This window comes from Aquarana catesbeiana, linkage group LG06 (genome assembly GCF_042186555.1).
Source record: "Aquarana catesbeiana isolate 2022-GZ linkage group LG06, ASM4218655v1, whole genome shotgun sequence".
Lineage (NCBI taxonomy): Eukaryota > Metazoa > Chordata > Amphibia > Anura > Ranidae > Aquarana > Aquarana catesbeiana.
In genome coordinates, this window is record NC_133329.1 from 98,859,459 (window position 1) to 98,879,808 (window position 20,350).

General features: G+C 43.8%; 1 protein-coding gene across 1 annotated transcript in view; it reads left to right on the forward strand.

Annotated features, from left to right (window-relative positions):
* Positions 1 to 6,358: 6,358 nt before the first annotated feature.
* Positions 6,359 to 20,350, forward strand: part of PRKCB (protein kinase C beta) — a 323,981-nt gene continuing 309,989 nt past the window's right edge. The window contains exon 1 of the mRNA XM_073636508.1: positions 6,359 to 6,651. Within this exon, the coding sequence (XP_073492609.1) occupies positions 6,491 to 6,651 (161 nt within the window). The 5' untranslated portion in view covers positions 6,359 to 6,490. The remainder of the gene's footprint in view (positions 6,652 to 20,350) is intronic.

The following is a 20,350-nucleotide window of genomic DNA, read 5'->3' on the forward strand; positions in this document are numbered from 1 at the left end:
AAGGAAATTCCTTTTTTAAAATCTTCTAAGCTTCCACAATAGCTTGTTTAATCCACCTTGCGATTGTGCCTTTGAAGCTTGGAAACCCAATTTTTTTCCCGAATGAAAAATTTATAGAGCATTGGATTTTCAAATGCTTTTCGACAATTCCAGATACCGTAAGACACAGGCTCTCACATCCAGTTTGTGGAATTCTGTTTCCTTTGGATTGGATGGGGACCCACAGAAAGAAGGCAAAACAATTTCCTGAGTTCTGTGGAATTTTGACACCACTTTAGGCAGAAACCCTGGGTCTGTACGCAATACCAGTCTGTCTTTAAAAATTTGCAGGAAAGGCTCCGTAATGGAAAGTGCCTGCAGCTCGCTAATATGTCTAGCTGTGGATATGGCCACTAAAAAGACAGTTTTGAGCGTGACCCATTTTAAGGACAGCTCTTCCTTTTGCAGCCATTTTATCCAACCTTGCAATACTGTCGACAGGTCCCATTTTGGCAGTATTTTGAAAGGAATGGGCATAATCCTAGCTAACCCCTTAAAGAACCTGCAAACTAGCGGGTCTAACGCCAGAGGTTGCTCCAAAAAAACAGACAAGGCCGATACCTGCACTTTTAATGTACTAATGACCAGTCCTTGACCTGCACCGTCTTGTTAAAACTCCAAGACGGCTGGAATACCTTCAGACGCCTTCTTGGTATCTAACCATAAACAGAAAACTTTCCAAAATGTAACATAAATTGCTTGGGTTACCTTCTTTCTACTAGAAAGAACTTGTCCTTTGGCTCGGAATATCTTTGGATGATGCTGTCTCACTTAGCTCATTCAAAGGATCTGATTCCTCTCCCCCTGATTCGTCACCCTCCTCTGGGGCTGAAGCGGGGGAACTGCGGCTGGTTGTTTTGGGGTTTCGAGGTTTGACAGCATCGACTTTATGGCCTTCATTTCTTTCTGAACGCCAGAAATCAATGCTTTGCATGCCCCCATTGCCTCCTTGTAAACCAATTTATCAATATAGGGTTTACAAAGGGGCTTGTTCCACCCTTCTTTAAATTTGTTCGTACATGACTGACACCTCTTCTTCCCTCTCTGGTTCTTTGTGCTGAGCCTGAGACAAGAGAAGGAGAGAAGAGAAGGGAGGCAAAGGAAAAGAAAAAACAAAGACAAGCTGCTGTCAGAAAACCTTAGCCAACCAGTGGGTTTATACCCTCACCAGCACCTATGTGCACCCCCACCAGCCGCTGACGGGATTCACATGACTCTTTAGCCTGGATCCCATCTCAAAAAGGGGGGGGGGGGGATGGGTGCTAACATTGAGACCATCACCCCCCCCCCCAGCCCTGTAGGTCAAAGGCACTCCAGTGTCCGCCTACCTGAGCTAGGCCGGCACCACTGCCACCTGGTTCAGCTAGATCCATGCTGTCCTATGTTCCTTGCTGCAGCATCGTTTTGTGGATCAGGACCGTCCTGTGGCTGGTGTTTTTTAAATGGACCGACATGGATGCGGCATCCACGCTCGCCGCGCGACCTAGAAGTGGTGTGCCGGAAGTCCCCGCCCTCTTCCTACGTTCCACAGGCGGGAACTTGAGGCCTATTCCCGCCCCCGCAGGACTCATGCCGGGATACCATAGTATCCGGCCAGCAGACCGCAGTGAGCCCCTTGCGGGGAACGCAGCCCTTTCTGGGCTATCCTGGAGGAGGACGCCGGTACCAGCTCCTCCGCAGCCTGACCGGGGGACTCAGATGCCTGCCATCTTTATCAGGTACTTGCAGACCTCCTTCCCTCTCTCCCTTAGGCAGCCCCTAGGCTCAGGGGAAGGAGAGCTCCCATCCAGGCTCCTCCTCCGGTGAAGGAAACACAACAACTGGGCAAGAGGGACGGAAGCCGCCCTTTATGGATCTGAATGTTGTGTTTCCTGCCTTCGGAGGAGCCTATCTCTCTAGTGCTGTCCTGGACAGATGACTAGAGAAAATATTTTTAAAAGCATTGCTAATTGACAGCATTTTGTATGATATTATCTTATATTAATATAATATATATTTTTGAAAGCATTCTTAAAAACTGCCTACAACTTTTGCACAGTACTCTGTGTGTGTGTGTTTATATATATATATATATATATATATATATATATATATATATATATATATATACACAGTGGGGACAGAAAGTATTCAGACCCCCTTAAATTTTTCACTCTTTGCTATATTGCAGCCATTTGCTAAAATCATTTAAGTTCATTTTTTTTCCTCATTAATGTACACACAGCACCCCATATTGACAGAAAAACACAGAATTGTTGACATTTTTGCAGATTTATTAAAAAAAGAAAAATTGAAATATCACATGGTCCTAAGTATTCAGACCCTTTGCTCAGTATTTAGTAGAAGCACCCTTTTGATCTAATACAGCCATGAGTCTTTTTGGAAAGATGCAACAAGTTTTTCACACCCGGATTTGGGGATCCTCTGCCATTCCTCCTTGCAGATCCTCTCCAGTTCTGTCAGGTTGGATGGTAAACATTGGTGGACAGCCATTTTTAGGTCTCTCCAGAGATGCTCAATTGGGTTTAAGTCAGGGCCCTGGCTGGGCCATTCAAGAACAGTCATGGAATTGTTGTGAAGTCACGCCTTTGTCATTTTAGCTGTGTGCTTAGGGTCATTGTCTTGTTGGAAGACAAGACAATGTCTTCCAAGGCCCAGTCTGAGGTCCTGAGAGAAGGTTTTTTCGTCCAGGATATCCCTGTACTTGGCCACATTCATCTTTCCCTCGATTGCAACCAGTCGTCCTGTCCCTGCAGCTGAAAAACACCCCCACAGCATGATGTTGCCACCACCATGCTTCACTGTTGGGACTGTATTGGACAGGTGATGAGCAGTGCCTGGTTTTCTCCACACATACCGCTTAGAATTAAGGCCAAAAAGTTCTATCTTGGTCTCATCAGACCAGAGAATCTTATTTCTCACCATCTTGGAGTCCTTCAGGTGTTTTTTTAGCAAACTCCATGCGGGCTTTCATGTGTCTTGCACTGAGGAGAGGCTTCCGTTGGGCCACTCTGCCATAATGCCCTGACTGGTGGAGGTCTGCAGTGATGGTTGACTTTCTACAACTTTCTCCCATCTCCCGACTGCATCTCTGGAGCTCAGCCACAGTAATCTTTGGGTTCTTCTTTACCTCTCTCACCAAAGCTCTTCTCCCCCGAAAGCTCAGTTTGGCCAGACGGCCAGCTCTAGGAAGGGTTCTGGTCGTCCCAAACGTCTTCCATTTAAAGATTATGGAGGCCACTGTGCTCTTAGGAACCTTAAGTGCAGCAGAAATGTTTTTGTAACCTTGGCCAGATCTGTGCCTTGCCACAATTCTGTCTCTGAGCTCTTCAGGCAGTTCCTTTGACCTCATGATTCTCATTTGCTCTGACATGCACTGTGAGCTGCAAGGTCTTATATAGACAGGTGTGTGGCTTTCCTAATCTAGTCCAATCAGTATAATCAAACACAGCTGGACTCAAATGAAGGTGTAGAACCATCTCAAGGATGATCAGAAGAAATGGATAGCACCTGAGTTAAATATATGAGTGTCACAGCAAAGGGTCTGAATACTTAGGACCATGTGATATTTCAGTTTTTCTTTTTTAATAAATCTGCAAAAATGTCAACAATTCTGCGTTTTTCTGTCAATATGGGGTGCTGTGTGTACATTAATGAGGAAAAAAATGAACTTAAATGATTTTAGCAAATGGCTGCAATATAACAAAGAGTGAAAATTTTAAGGGGGTCTGAATACTTTCCGGCCCCACTATATCTATCTATATATATATATATATATATATATATATATATATATATATATATATATATATATATATATATGTTTGTGTTTCTTAATTATATTGTTTTATATTATTATAATATAAATATAATATATTTTTGAAAGCATTCTTAATTAACATATATATATATATAATTTATTTGTACATTGTTTATATAGCTACAAATATATAAAATGCCAATTTAACAAGTGTGCAGAATATTATTTTTTAATTTATTTGTATATTGTTTATATAGCTACAAATATATAAAATGCCAATTTAACAAGTGTGCAGAATATTATTTTTTAATTTATTTGTATATTGTTTATATAGATATAAATATATAAAAGGCAAATTTAACAAGTGTGCAGAATTTTATTTTTTTTAAATTTATTTGTATATTGTTTATATAGAGATAAATATATAAAATGCCAATTTAACAAGTGTGCAGAATATTATTTTTTTACATTTATTTGTACATTGTTTATATAGATATAAATATATAAAATGCCAATTTAACAAGTGTGCAGAATATTATTTTTAAAAAATGTATTTGTATATTGTTTATATAGAGATAAATATATAAAATGCCATTTTAACAAGTGTGCAGAATATTATTTTTTAAATTTATTTGTACATTGTTTATATAGATAAAAATATATAAAATGCCAATTTAACAAGTGTGCAGAATATTATTATTTTTTTTATTTATTTGTATATTGCTTATATAGATATAAATATATAAAATGCCAATTTAAAAAGTGTGCATAATATTATTTTTTTAATTTATTTGTACATTGTTTATATAGATATAAATATATAAAATGCCAATTTAACAAGTGTGCAGAATATTATTATTTTTTTTATTTATTTGTACATTGTTTATATAGATATAAATATATAAAATACCAATTTAACAAGTGTGCAGAATTTTATTTTTTTAATTTATTTGTATATTGTTTATATAGATATAAATATATAATATGCCAATTTAACAAGTGTGCAGCATATTGTTATTTTAATTTATTTGTATATTGTTTATGTAGCTATAAATATATAAAATGCCAATTTAACAAGTGTGCAGAATATTATTATTATTTTTTATTTATTTGTATATTGTTTATATAGATATAAATATATAAAATGCCATTTTAACAAGTGTGCAGAATATTATTTTTTAAATTTATTTGTACATTGTTTATATAGATAAAAATATATAAAATGCCAATTTAACAAGTGTGCAGAATATTATTATTTTTTTTATTTATTTGTACATTGTTTATATAGATATAAATATATAAAATGCCAATTTAAAAAGTGTGCATAATATTATTTTTTTTTTTTTAATGTATCTGTATATTGTTTATATAGAGATAAATATATAAAATGCCAATTTAACAAGTGTGCAGAATTTTTTGTTTATTTATTTGTATATTGTTTATGTAGCTATAAATATATAAAATGCCAATTTAACAAGTGTGCAGAATATTATTATTTTTTTTATTTATTTGTACATTGTTTATATAGATATAAATATATAAAATACCAATTTAACAAGTGTGCAGAATTTTATTTTTTTAATTTATTTGTATATTGTTTATATAGATATAAATATATAATATGCCAATTTAACAAGTGTGCAGCATATTGTTATTTTAATTTATTTGTATATTGTTTATGTAGCTATAAATATATAAAATGCCAATTTAACAAGTGTGCAGAATATTATTATTATTTTTTATTTATTTGTATATTGTTTATATAGATATAAATATATAAAATGCCATTTTAACAAGTGTGCAGAATATTATTTTTTAAATTTATTTGTACATTGTTTATATAGATAAAAATATATAAAATGCCAATTTAACAAGTGTACAGAATATTATTATTTTTTTTATTTATTTGTACATTGTTTATATAGAGATAAATATATAAAATGCCAATTTAACAAGTGTGCAGAATTTTTTGTTTATTTATTTGTATATTGTTTATGTAGCTATAAATATATAAAATGCCAATTTAACAAGTGTGCAGAATATTATTTTTTACATTTATTTGTACATTGTTTATATAGATATAAATATATAAAATGCCAATTTAACAAGTGTGCAGAATATTATTTTTTTACATTGTTTATATAGATATAAAAAAATATAAAATGCCAATTTAACAAGTGTGCAGAATATTATTATTTTTTAAATGTATTTGTACATTGTTTATATAGCTATAAATATATAAAATGCCAATTTAACAAGTGTGCAGAGAATTAAAAAAAAAAAAGAAAAAATGCCCCAGTAGTAATGTGTGTGGGGGGTGGCAGTTAAAGGAACTTACCCTTTAAAGTTTCAACATGTATTAAAATATACCTGAGGGTGAACTCATACAAGGTGAAGCCCATGCAGCCAGGATCAGTGCCAGGCGGCTGGCATTTTGCAGGGAAGTTTGCCATCACAGAGAAGATGCTGCGCTGGACTGTGTGGTCCTCGCTGCGGGAGTGGGCGCGGCTAGGAGGGAGGGGGCGTGCCTAGGCAGATGAGGGGGGCGTGGCTCGGCTGACGCTTGGTGCGGGGAAGCAGCTGTGTGCAGAGGCGAGTGCAGTGCGCCCGGGGAGAGCGGAGAGCAGCGCACAGCCTGCAGCACCGTGCACAGCGCCCCCCCTCCTCCTCCTCCTCCCACCCCCGCTCAGCATGGCTGACCCCGCCGACGGAGAGCTGGAAGAGACCACCAACCGCTTCGCCAGGAAGGGGGCCCTCCGCCAGAAGAACGTGCATGAGGTGAAGGACCACAAGTTCACTGCGCGCTTCTTCAAGCAACCCACCTTCTGCAGCCACTGCACCGACTTCATCTGGTGAGAGAGTGGGGGGGACCCGGGGAGGAGCTCAGCCCATTTCCTGCACCTGTCCCCGGGCACTACACTGGGCAGGGTGTAGTACCCCTCTAGGGCACACATTGGGGGCTCATTCACACCACAAGCAGTTGTTTTGCACTTTTTTTTTTCTTGAATGCCTATGAATGAAAAATGAATGCACGGCGTTAAAAAAAGTAAAGTGTGTTGCGTTTTTTTTTTTCCGCATGCAAACGTATCGAAACGCAGCACAGTGCGACTCAGTACCAAAAAAATGCCAATAAACCGCACTGCAAATGGACCGGGCGCTGTAAATAAGCTTTTACTAGTGCAAAACATTTTTTTTTAATTAAAACTGGAGCCCACAGAATCTGCTGCAGCTGTAACCAATCAGCTTCCAAGTTCTGCTTATTCAATTAAGACAATACCACCTGGAAGCTGATTGGTTACTTTGCAGAGCTGCACCAGATTTAGTTCATATCTCTCTCCCCCGCCCCCCGTATAGGATTGCCCTCTGCGATTCAGACCGTATGCCAAATATGCTCCATTTGCGATCTGCAGCGGCTGGGAATAAAAAGTTAATGATGCCTCAAACGCAGGTCGCAAACGCAGTACATTTGTCTGCGCCTAAGTAAAAAAGTACCAATGCGATCCGGTTACAGGGCCTTTTAAATATTAGTGCATGCACTTCTTTGGTGCAGTGCCATGCAATTTTATCCCTTTCAAAATGAATGGGCTGAAATCGCACCACACAGAACCGTATAGCGTGTTGCTGTGCAATTCATGAGCGGGCATGGTGTGAACTGTTCTTTAAAGCTGAACTCTGTGCATAGGAACAATCCTGCATTGCAGGGGTTAACTGCTTGTTTAGGCCTTGGGGGGGCTGGAAAAAACACTTACCAGGTTGCAGGAGCGTTCCCCGCAGCCCGACCCCCTTCTTGCTCTGTTCCCCTCAGCCTCCCCCCCCCCCCCCCCTTCTTGCTCTGTTCCCCACAGCCTCTCTCCCGCCCCCCTTCTTGCTCTGCTCTGTTCCCCTCAGCCTCTCCCCCCCCCCTTCTTGCTCTGTTCCCCTCAGCCTCTCCCCCCCCCCTTCTTGCTCTGTTCCCCTCAGCCTCTCCCCCCCCCCCTTCTTGCTCTGTTCCCCTCAGCCTCTCCCCCCCCTTCTTGCTCTGTTCCCCTCAGCCTCTCCCCCCCCCCCCTTCTTGCTCTGTTCCCCTCAGCCTCTCTCCCCCCTTCTTGCTCTGTTCCCCTCAGCCTCTCCCCCCCCCTTCTTGCTCTGTTCCCCTCAGCCTCTCCCCCCCCCCCCCCCTTCTTGCTCTGTTCCCCTCAGCCTCTCCCCCCCCCTTCTTGCTCTGTTCCCCTCAGCCTCTCCCCCCCCCCCCCTTCTTGCTCTGTTCCCCTCAGCCTCTCCCCCCCCTTCTTGCTCTGTTCCCCTCAGCCTCTCCCCCCCCCCCCTTCTTGCTCTGTTCCCCTCAGCCTCTCTCCCCCCTTCTTGCTCTGTTCCCCTCAGCCTCTCTCCCCCCCCCCTCTCTCCCCCCCCCTTCTTGCTCTATTTCCCGCAGCCTCTTCCCCCCCTCCTTGCTGTGTTCCCCGCAGCCTCTCCCCCTCTTTTGCTCTGTTCCCCGCAGCCTATCTCTCCCCCCCAGGTTAGCATTGAGGGGGACAGCCCTACTGCATAGCAAGCTTGTACTTTGCCCCAGATGTGGGCCTTAATAAGCCGGGTCTATTCCTAATGGGATTACCTGGTGCAGTTTACGGTAGTCCTAGCTTGTGGGGACGCCTGTTGCACTTGATTGTGTCATATTTCAAAAACGTCAAGGTGTTTTTTCGATATACCTTGTACCCCGGTGACAGCACAGGGCTTATTCCATGCAGCATCCACAATGGGCTCATTCGCAGCAGCTGCTTTTGGGTATACATCCTGAACGCATGGGCAGTCAAATGTTTTCACCCTACTTCACACTACTGCGGATATTGGCATGCACATGTGTAAACACAACAGAGAACGCATATAAATGCGAAAGGAAAAACATGTTCATGCACAAAATACATTTTTGTGGTCAAAAAAATTGCCAAAAAGCGTAATCCAAACATGTAACCATACACTCAGTGCGGGGATTGCGGTGTGATTGAGCCCTCCATGTAATGATCTGATCGGGACGGCGTGAATGAGCCCTACACGTAATGATCTGATTGGGGTGGTGTGAATGAGCCCTACACGTAACGATCTGATTGGGGCGGTGTGAATGAGCCCTACACGTAACGATCTGATCGGGGCGGTGTGAATGAGCCCTACACGTAATGATCTGATTGGGGTGGTGTGAATGAGCCCTACACGTAATGATCTGATTGGGGCGGTGTGAATGAGCCCTACACGTAATGATCTGATCGGGACGGTGTGAATGAGCCCTACATTGAATGATCTGATCGGTGTGAATGAGCCCTACACGTAATGATCTGATCAGGATGATGTGAATGAACCCCAAACAATTCCAATGCAATATTCCCAACGCACGCATTCCTGTAGAGATGGCTGTATTTATAAATGGTTGCTGAAGCGATCATTGGCTGAAACCGTGTGTAGTCAGAGAAGGTAATATCACCAGGATCTCCAAAAATGGGTCCAAAGCTTTAATCGGCGATCACATCATTACAGCAGAAAGCAACTTTGGGGAGCCCCGCAGGACCCCCTCATGCCTGATGAAGGGGTCCTGCTTGGCTCCAAAACGTTGCTTTCTGCTGGAACCATGTGATCGCTGATTAAGACTGGGTTCACATATGGGCTGGCTCACAGCAGGGGTTCGGTGCATTCTGGTTCACCGGTTCAGGTCCGATTTCAGCCCGAATTTTGGGCTGAAACAGACCAAAAGACGCACCGGACCCGCTGCGGAGATATGTGAACAGGCTCCATAGAGAGCCAATCAAAATCTCCTGCTATTGCGAACCCAGCCTTAAGCTTTGCACCCTTTTTAGAGATCCTGGTGTGCTGGTGACATTACTTTCTCTGAACTCCAAACAATTCTCAGAGATGGACAATACGATCCAATCTGTGAATTATCGAAAAGATAACATAGTGTGTCATTGATCAATTTTGTGCAAAGTCAGTCTATTTCGTTGTAATTATTCATATCAGTCTGAACAGAAAATGCGATAGTAGGGAAGTCGATGAATCAATAGGACTGTCGTGTATTACATGTCATACCATCTATTTGCTCTTGTGATTGTGTTTTTCTCCCAGACAGTAAAGCGATCGACTGTACATTCCTATGTAAAATCATTCTGGGTAGGGCCAACGTTAGCCGTTACCTTTTGCAAGTGGAAGCCGATTGGCTGCTGTGGTTTGCTGAACTTCTCAGCGTTTTAGTTGAGAATGACTTGTGCTTCACGTGGGATCTGCACACAGATGCTGTGGTGCATATTAAGCAGAGGATGCATGATTACACGTCACGGTTAACCTCTCACTTTGCTTGGAACTTTCACTGACGCCGCACATGTTTATAGCGCCACTGTGACATGAAGGACATAAGTAGTGCTTTGCATGGCGGATGCTTGAAATGCAGTAACCCATGACAACCAATCAGCTCCGGCCTTTTTTAAAATGTAGTGTTGGAGGAGTGCTGAGGGCTGCTGGTGGCTTAGTGGTTGTGGCTGCTGCACTTTTCCTTATTAAATAAATCTAAAAGGTTTGCATAAGCAGGGAGCGCACGCTTTCTAAGTCGCTATAGCCTGGGGGGGGGGGGGGGGGGGGGGGGTGATAAGCCTCGGCAAACGACAGATCCCAATATGCAATGCCTCATGGGACTTGTAGTTCCACAACAGAGGTTGCCCCTAGTGATAAGACGCAGAAGTGCAGTAACCCTTAGCAACCAGATGCCAGCGTCATTCTGCAGCTGTCGGAGTGATGACGGATTATTGCTGATTGGCACTTTGTTTTGCATAGCCTGGTGACTGACCCTGGCAGAGTTAATAACCCCAGCGGTGATGTGCCAAGCTGCGGGCCCGTGCTTCCTTCTCTAATTTGCATCTCGGTATTCCGGTTTCAATGTTGTTTTCAATGTTGTTTTCAGTGTTGTAACTGTAAGTGTGAACATTCTCCCCGGGCTGTTAGTTCTTGCTGCGGTTCCTGTTGTGTTTACTCGTGTCTTCGCAAAGCCAATACGTTTTCTGGCAGAATGATCGAGGTGCTTGTTTGCTGAACCGATTGAATAGAGATGGGCTTTTTTTTTTTTTTTTTTTGGCGTTGAGTGTCATCCATGTTGTAGAACTGTGGTTACTTGTGACTGTTGACATTGCAGGGGGACCGGTGCAGTGCTGAGGATTGCACGGCACACCGGAGGGGATGATCGAGGGATGATGGTGTTAATGGGACGCTCGTTTTCCTCTTGGTATCTTAGCGATTAACATCAGTTCCTGGTGCAAACACACACACACAGGAAACTTCACTGCATTGTGAATAGCTGCTGTAGTAATAGATTCCTCTGTCACCCATGGCTGGATATGCTGCTGGCTGACACTGCCACAATCCTCCGTCTCCCCCCCCCCCCCCCCTCCTTCTCCTCCTCCTGGTTCCAGTGCAGGTTATAGCCCCGGAGATGTGAAGGAACGCCGTTTGGGAAGACCCAGCACGGCGGACTGCATTAGTAACGCAGCCATTGTGGCTTAAGTAAGGGATTTTTTACGAGCGCAGCGTTCCATTTGTGCCTCCAGATTAGCGGGAGAGTCTTTAATGAATGACAGCGGCGGTATGAATGAGATGCCCTTCGTAGTGACGGGATTCCAGCTGCTCGGCGATGACGATAGGCAGATGATGGCCCCCAACTTGGATTAAAATGCGGTTTTATTTGGTAATGCGATAGCAGCACCCTGGCTTACTTGCAGTAATGGGACTGCTGAGCTACATTGGTCCTTATGTCGCACGGTAACCTATAGCAACCAAAAATCAACCCTCTCCTATTTCTATACTGTTCTAAATTGGTAAATGGGAAGAATCTGGTCACTGCGTTACTAAGGGTGCAGCCATGTTAGGTGTGCATTTGCAGAAACGCACTACAGTCCATATAACATTAGTTCATATGGCTCACGTTCACATCTATACAGTTTCCACCAGTGCATGTTTTGGAGTGCAGGGACTTTTTTTTTTTTTTTTTTTTACACGCATCACAGTGCATTTTCGGCTTAATAGACCTCAATGGAATCACATCAAAAGCGCATGAAAATCGCATGTACGTGTGTTCTTTGGTGCGTTTTACTGCTTGACTACAGACCTCTCCTCCTAGCAACATTAAAGTGGTTGTAAAGGCAGAAGTTTTTTTTTTTTATCTTAATGCATTCTATGCATTAGGATAAAAAAAACCTGTGTGTAGCAGCCCCCCTAAGACCCCTTTCACACTGGGGCGGTGTGGGCGTTAGCAGTAAAGCGCCCCTTTCACACTGGGGCGGTGTGGGCGTTAGCAGTAAAGCGCCGCTAGCTTTAGAGGCACTTTACTGCTGGTATAGGGGTGCTTTTAACTCCCGCTAGCGGCCAAAGAAAGGGTTAATAGCGCCCCGTGTTGCGGCGCTGCCAATCCCTTTGCAGGCGATTTGGCAGCGCTGTCCATTAATTTCAATGGGCAGGGTGTTTTGGGAGTGGGTATACACCGATCCCACACCACCCCCAAAGATACTGCTTGCAAAATTTTTTTTTCCTGTCCTGCAGGCACATCACCCCAGTGTGAAAGCACTCAGGCTTTCACACTGGGGTGGCTTGAGAGGTGCTTTTCAGGCACTATTTTTAGCTCTGAAACGTCTGAAAAGCGCCCCAGTGTGAAAGGGGTCTAATACTTACCTGAGCTCATCCCTATCCAGCGTTGTCCACAAGTGCCTCTTTCGTCCGGAACTTCCCCTTTTGATTGGCTGAGACACAGCAGTGGCGCCATTGGCTCTCGCGGCTGTCAATAAAACTCAGTTAGCCAATCGGGAAAGAGGGGCGGCAGTGCCGAACCACAACTCTGTGTCTGAATGGACACACGGAACTGTGGCCTGGCTCGGGTGCCCCCATAGCAAGCTGCTTGATGTTGGGGCACTCAACAGGAGGGAGGGGCCAGGAGCTGCCCTGTGCAAAACCCCTGCACAGAGCAGGTAAGTATAACATGTTATTTTAATAGGGAAAAGAAAAAAACGAGACTTTAAAATCACTTTAACACATCTACAAAAATGCGAAATGCATCAAAACCATATTAAAAATGGGTAAAAACGCATGTGAAAAAATTGCAAACCGTGCCACAAAATGCACCAGAAAAACACATCCTGCAGAGTGAATTCAGCCTTGGGCTGCAATCGCACCTGGGCGATTTGAATCCTGCCTGCAATTTGAAGACACTCTGCTAAAATTACAAATTGCACAACGTGAATTTCAGATGCCATTCATTTTAATGGCACATTAAATTGCGGTGCAATCGTACCGCGATTGTCTCACGATAAATTGCCATGCATCTGCGGCAAATCGCATTGCGTGGAGCTTGTTGCAGAAAAAAAGGATCAGAAGCTTCTTTCGGGCGACAAGCTTTGCTTCGATTGCAGCTCGATTTATCGCAGCAGAATGGTACCGTGTTTTTTTTTTTAGATGCCATTAAAATGAATAGCATCTAAAATTCGTGTTTTGTGATTTGTCATTTTAGCAGAGCATTTAGAAATCGATTCAAAACACCCAGGTACCCCGCCCTCAGCTATATAACAGCTGTCACCGAGAAGAAGCATCACTCGGCGGGAGCCTCCCATTGAGGCGGAGCTGTTGCGGCTTTTTTCTTTCTTTTTCCAGCTCGTCGGGCGGCGTGAGATGAATTTAAATCGTGGGACATTTTTATTTTATCTTCTAATAAAGGACTTGTCCCAAAGTGTCTCTTTTTTTTACCCTTTTGTTTTCTTGTGAAATGGTAGGGGTACAATGTACCTGTTACCAATTCACATAGGGTGGGAGGCTGGGATCTGGGGTTCCCCTTGTTAAAGGGGCTTCCAGATTCCGATAATCCCCTGCCTGCAGACCCCCACAACCACTGGACAAGGGTTGTGGGGATGAGGCCCTTGTCCCCATCAACTTGAGTGGGGACAAGGTGCTTTGGGGGTGACTCCAAAGCATCCCCCCCATCCTCTTTTCCTGCGGCCTGCCAGGTTGCATGCTCGGATAAGGGTCTAGTATGAATTTTGGGGGGGGCTACGCCTTTTTTTTTTTTTTTTAATTTGGCGCAGGTTTCCCCTTAATATCCATACCAGACCTGAAGGGCCTAGTACAGATTTTGGAGGGACCCCCACGCAATTAAAAAAAAAAAATTTTTGGTTCGGGGTTCCCCTTAATATCCATACCAGACCCAAAGGGCCTGGTAATGAACGGGGGGGGGGGGAATGGACCCATGACGTTTTTTTTTAATGAGTTTTATCTATATTGCTGAGACCCGACAATTCATTATAGCCGCGATCAGTGTTAAATTACTTTTTTCCTTTAGAAATGTCATTTTGCAGTGGTACTGTTCTAAACATGAGAAAACTGCGCCCCTTTACAGGCATACTATAGACACCCCCCAGGCACGATATTTAAAGGAATGTTTCATTTTTATTGTTTTGTCGGTTTTTAAAACTTTTTTTTGCATTGATACATGTCCCCTGGGGCAGGACCCGGGTCCCCAAACACTTGTTATGGCAATAAATTGCATATAAGCCTTTAGAATGAGCACTTTTGGTTTTTCATGTTAATGTCCCATAGACTTTAACGGTGTTCTGCGGCTTTCGAATTTGCGGCGAACACCCGATGTTACTTACGTTCGACTCGAACATCGGACTCATCCCTAGTCAACACTACGTATGAAATCGATTGCTCTTTTAAAGATTTTTTTTTTTTTTTTTTTTGATTAGTTAATGTTGGCAACGATTTTGACCAACGAACGCTGTTTCGTTGGTCGGCGATCGATCGGTCCATTTTCTAACTGTGCATTCCTGCTATTAGGACGCAAGGTAAGTAGATCACACTGCGTACAGTTTTAAACAGATGTGAGTAGAACAGGATTTTATCCCACAGCTGCGTTTTGGTCTGTAGCATTTAGCTTGGAAGAAAAATCTTCGCCTGCAGCCCGATTGGCCGTATTTTATGTAAGCATTTGAATAAATGTTGAAGTTCCTGTTCACACAGTGCGGAGACTGGCGTTTTTCCCCCGCTGTGTTCTACGTGGCACGTTCGCACTGCCGTGCAGCCCAGAGCTGCGATAAAATACAGACGTGATGAATTTTATCACAGCACACAGGAAGGTGCCACGTGTACTTACAGCAGCTCAATGCACCGTGCTGCTGTATGGTGACATGAATGAAGTGTCACTTCGTGTACGTCACATAAGGTTCGAAAGAAAAGGGAAGCTGTGTGATGCGATTAAATGTGCGCCACACCGCCCACTACTTCCGGCTTACCTAAAAAACTGCTCTGGTGTGCCGGCATTGTAAACCGGCCCTTAGTGGGCACGTCCATATGCACCGCTTACTATTGAATTCAGGGTCCAGTGGAGATGTAACCACAAACAATGTGTAGGCAGCGGCGCAGGTGTGGAATGGCCACGGCTTTCATTTATTCAGAGTGACTGAAGGCCGTGGCCATTCTATACCTGCACCACCGCAGCTGCCTTCTCCTCGTCTGTGTTTACGTCGGCCTCCTGGCTCTGAGTGAGTCATTCACTTGGTAGGGGCATGCATGCCGAATGACCTTCACCGCTGCTGTCTACACATTGTTTACATCTTGGGCCCCCCCTCGGCCCTGAGAGTCATTCGTTGGCAGCAGAATGCCCTCAGTCATTCTGTACTTGTAGTGTCGTTGCCTAGCAAATGACTCCTTCAGGGCTGGGGAAGGATGTAAACAATATATAGGCAGCGGTTCTGAATGACCTACGTTATGTGAACCTATGGATAGCATTTGAATATGGCTCTGTTCACACTAGCGCAGTTTTGATGCGACTTTCGGCGTGACTTTACACTCAGTCGCACCAAAGTATTGCAGGCACGTTTTTAAAATCGCTGCGACTTTAAAAGAGAGGTAAAGGAATTTTTTTTTCCTGATTAATACTTGCCTAGGTGGATGCAGCAGCGGTCTGATGCTGCATCTGTCCCCTGGCGCCTCTTCACTGAAAACCGAGCGATCGAACACCGCCGATAACTCGGTTTTCAGAGCTCCGTGAGCAGAAAGCTGCAGACTGTCAGTTATAGCTCTCTGCTCTTCTTCCACCTCACTCATTGGAGAGCTGAGCTGTGGAGGGGGGTCGGAGCGGCCGTCTCGGGCACCTGATAGATCCAGACTTGGTGGTTGTGATGAAGCGGAGCCTGGACTGATATCTGTGATGTCAGCCCGCTCTCTGCTGAAAACGGGTCACAGGAGTGCTAAACTGATTGCAATCCTCTGACCCAGAGAAGCCCAGCCAAACAAGCTTTGGCTATGTTTCTCCTTTAAGTCACAATGATCATTGAAAAGAATGGCTGTGACTTGTCATGTCCATAGTCACATGACATGTCACACAAGTGTGAATGGAGCCTAAAGTAGAGGTTCAGCCAAAATGAACAAAATGAAAACCAATAGGTCATTACCTTCAATCCCAGAGATTTCCCCTGCTGTACTTTTTTCTGCCTCTAGATATCCTCAGCCTGATGACAAGCAATATTCAACCCACTTCCTCTGAGCCCAGGTTCCCCTGAACTTGCCGCAGCCTGTGATTGGACAGTGAAGGAGAAGCAGCAGAGTGATGAGCTCATAGCTTTGCCACTCTCTCTCCTCCTATCAGCATGCTTCTTGTTAGCACATTGGAACAGATTTGCTCCTTGTGCTGTATTTTTGCTCTTTTATTGACCACACTGCATTTGAAGATCCGCATACCAAACAGATTGTCACAATCAGGTTGCAATGAATTACACTTTGCACAAATTTGTTATACAGCAAATAGATTCTTGTAATATTGGCTTTTGAGCAGGGTGGATAAAAATCTGTTTTATTTTTTTTATTTTTTTTTTATCCGGATTATTTTGATTTTTATTAAATTTATTTATATAAAATTCTTTTGGAGTAAAAATCTATTTAAGATACATTAATAATTCAGTTTATTCAACATGAAATGGAGCTTAGTTATGTAGCATGAGGCTGTATATTCTGCAATATTTACATTTTTGGTAAACTCATTCAGTGAATCCAAGCTGAGATAACATCCACTGCATTGATGCATTCACACAATTTCACACTAACCATGAAATAAAACAAAGTTCAGGAATATTCCTTTATCCCATTGTTTTGCAAATCTATGTACACTACAAACTGTATGATTGAACCGGTTCTGATATCGCTGTTTTACTAACCTGACAGCTTTTTATTCTAAATAGGAAACCTTCATTTTGTTTGCAAATATTAAAGAATAAGTCCTCACATTTAAAGAGCACCTGTCATTTCAGATCCATCATGGCAGCGCCTGTTAGCGGGCATCCACTCACCTGCTGCCACCATGTCCCTCATCTTGTTGTGTCACTGCTGCTTCACCAGCCGTCCCATTAAAGTGAATGGGACTGTCGGTGAGTCAACAGCGGGTCAGAGGAGGAGACGCTGCAGGACAGTTGCTCTTTAATAATTATGATTTAAATTGAGTTGATTTAAATCAAATCCACCCTGCTTTTGAGTGTGATAAACCTCAGCATTTTCTGTCAGCCAGCTAGAAGTGTGGCCTTCTGGGATTTGTAGTTCTAAAAAGACAAGCAGGGCACATTTTCCCTTTAGCACTGGGTTCACACACACACATCGCACATATGCGATGCGGGAACAAGCGTGATTCCAGTTCGGTTCCCGCATCGCATCTCACTTGCAGGCAGTTCACACTGCCCTCTGCGAACCGCTGTGGGTGTCAATACAAAGTTAATGACACCCCCAGATCGGATTGCAGTGTGAACTGAGAATTCGGACAGGAATTGGATCCCATGGATGTGAACACCAATGTGATCCGATTCCAGCGTGGGGGGGAAAAAAAAAGGTTCCTGCGCTATTTTCGTGCGAATCCAGTGCAAGTTCAATCATACAACTGTGTGGCTGAATTCGCATTGCACAGACATCACATGTGATCGGCACTCCAATGTGGTGCGGCTCGCATTGAATGTCTGACATCACATATATGTGAACCCAGGATAAAGGGTCCTTTAATGCCTACTTGTGCATGTTTTAACATGTATTACACCACCCCTTCACTTCCTATGGGGATTTACCTGACCTGCTCTGTGGCCAACTCAGCACCGCAATGCATGTTTATTTAGATCCATGCAGTGCATGCGTTGGAATGGGGTGCCCCTGATGCAGGTAGAGTGTACATTGGGGGATCATTAGTTGGAGAGGGATGACCCCCAAAATGTCTGTTACCTGTGTGCTAGGCCAACTTCACACCTGTAATGCGATTTCAGTTTCCTTTAAAGTGGCCCTGTTGTGTCTTAAAACAAATCAGACCTGCAGCACTCTTGTTTTGCAGAGCTACGACCACCAGTGTAGGATAGGGCGCCCCCTGCTGACCGATGTGGTTACGATGTGGTTACATTCATCGACCTCCTGTGTGTGTCTACTATTTTCTGCAATAGCGTATATGGGTTTTAAAGAGGATCCACAACAAGCAGCAGGGCACGTGATAACTTGCGCACCTGGAAGATTCTGAAAGCAGCCGTGGCTGTAGTTCTGCAACAGAGCAAAGATTAGACACGGGTCAGGTAATTGGTGCTGTTTCTCTATACAGGGTGGTGCTGGGCTAACTACCTTCAACTAGTGACAGGGTCACTTTGTTTACAGCATTTTGTGCATGGACTCATGGAGTCTGATGAATCGGATTGCATTGTGTGTTAGCGCAGGTTCACACTGCTGCGGGATTGAAATTGTTTGAGTTCAGCTGAACGCGCACAATTTCATTCCCGCATGTCAGTCCAACGATTTCAGAGACATCTGTGCGGTTTCCTGCATAGATGTCTATTGAAATCGCACCTGAATTTGCCAAAAGAGCCCTTTCACACTGGGGCGGGGGGCGGCGTCGGCGGTAAAATGCCGCTATTATTAGCGGCGTTTTACCGTCGGTATGCGGCCGCTAGCGGGGCGGTTTTACCCCCCGCTAGCGGCCGAGAAAGGGTTAAATACCACCGCAAAGCGCCTCTGCAGAGGCGCTTTGCCGGCGGTATAGTTGCGCCGTCCCATTGATTTCAATGGGCAGGAGCGGTAAAGGAGCGGTATACACACCGCTCCTTCACCGCTCCGAAGATGCTGCTGGCAGGACTTTTTTTACCGTCCTGCCAGCGCATCGCTCCAGTGTGAAAGCCCTCGGGGCTTTCACACTGGAATGCAAGCAGCGGCACTTTCGGGTCGGTTTGCAGGCGCTATTATTAGCGCAATAGCGCCTGCAAACCGCCCCAGTGTGAAAGGGCTCAAAGTAGTACAGAAACTACTTTTGGGAATCTGGTGCGGCGCCGCAAAGTCTGCGTCGCACCGATTTTGCCCGGTTCCATTGCGGGCAATAGCTGCTGATTTGGCATGTCAAATTGCATCAACGTGAACCAGGGCTAAAGGCTAGTTGGTATCATGAACACACAGGTGCATCTTTGTGTCAAAAGCAGGCTTCATGTAGGACTACAGAGCTGGCGCTTTGTAACCTTTTGTGACTTTTTGTATCCCTTCACACATTATTCATTCATTATTTTGGTGTCTAGTCTTCTGTTGTCCTTTAAAGCAATTGTTGTCTTTGCCAACTTCCCTTTTAGAAATACCGGTACTAATTGTCTGGTTGTTCAAATGATCCCGTGCCTGCAACATTTTCTAGGTCAGTGACCAGAAACAAGGGTTCAGATCATACAAATGTAAAGGTCTTGCGAGCTACCGGATAAAATCTCCCCCATCTCTCAGTGATATACTGATAGCTGCTAGCACTAATCACGTCCCATACTATCATGTATTAACAAAATAAAAAAAAATATATATATGTTACACACACAGTTCAAATTAATATAAAGTCCTTGTTAAAACAATATTAAATAAATAATGTGACTTGATTGGTGACCATGATCATAAAGATCGATCGTAGTGATCTCACGCTGGTGCTCCCTACACTTAGGTAATGGCCCCTCACCTCAGAGCATGTGACCTCATAATTAAGTTTGGTCAATACACGCTTCTGATTTACCTTAATAGGATTCCAGGTTAGTTGCAAGGTTCCAAACTGCTCAATGATGATGCCTCCTCACATATAAACGGCAAAAATAAACTCCATAGTGTGATATCATTTAAAAAGGTTTTAATTTATGCAAACAAAGCCCTAGTACAGGGTACTCAGATGGGTTTTGTGCTTTAGTGCACCGCTCTAAATCGTGCCTTAAAATCGCCGGGATATAGGTGAGGTCGTATGCTCCAACTCTGTGAGACAGACCAGCTGTCTCCTGCAATGTCCATTCCCCTCCCCAACGCATGTTGATACAAGGGAGATTACGTATCTTCCTCAGGGGGAATCCCCCTGTGTTACAAGGTCTTGGGTGTGAATGGGGAGCAGGTGTGTTAACTTTGGTGCTATCGCTCTCACTCTCTCATACTGGTCACTGGAAGTTCAACATGGCACCTCATGGCAAAGAACGCTCTGAAAAAAAAAATGTTTTGCTCTACATAAAGATGGCCTAAGCTAGTGGTTCTCAACTCCTGTCCTCAGGA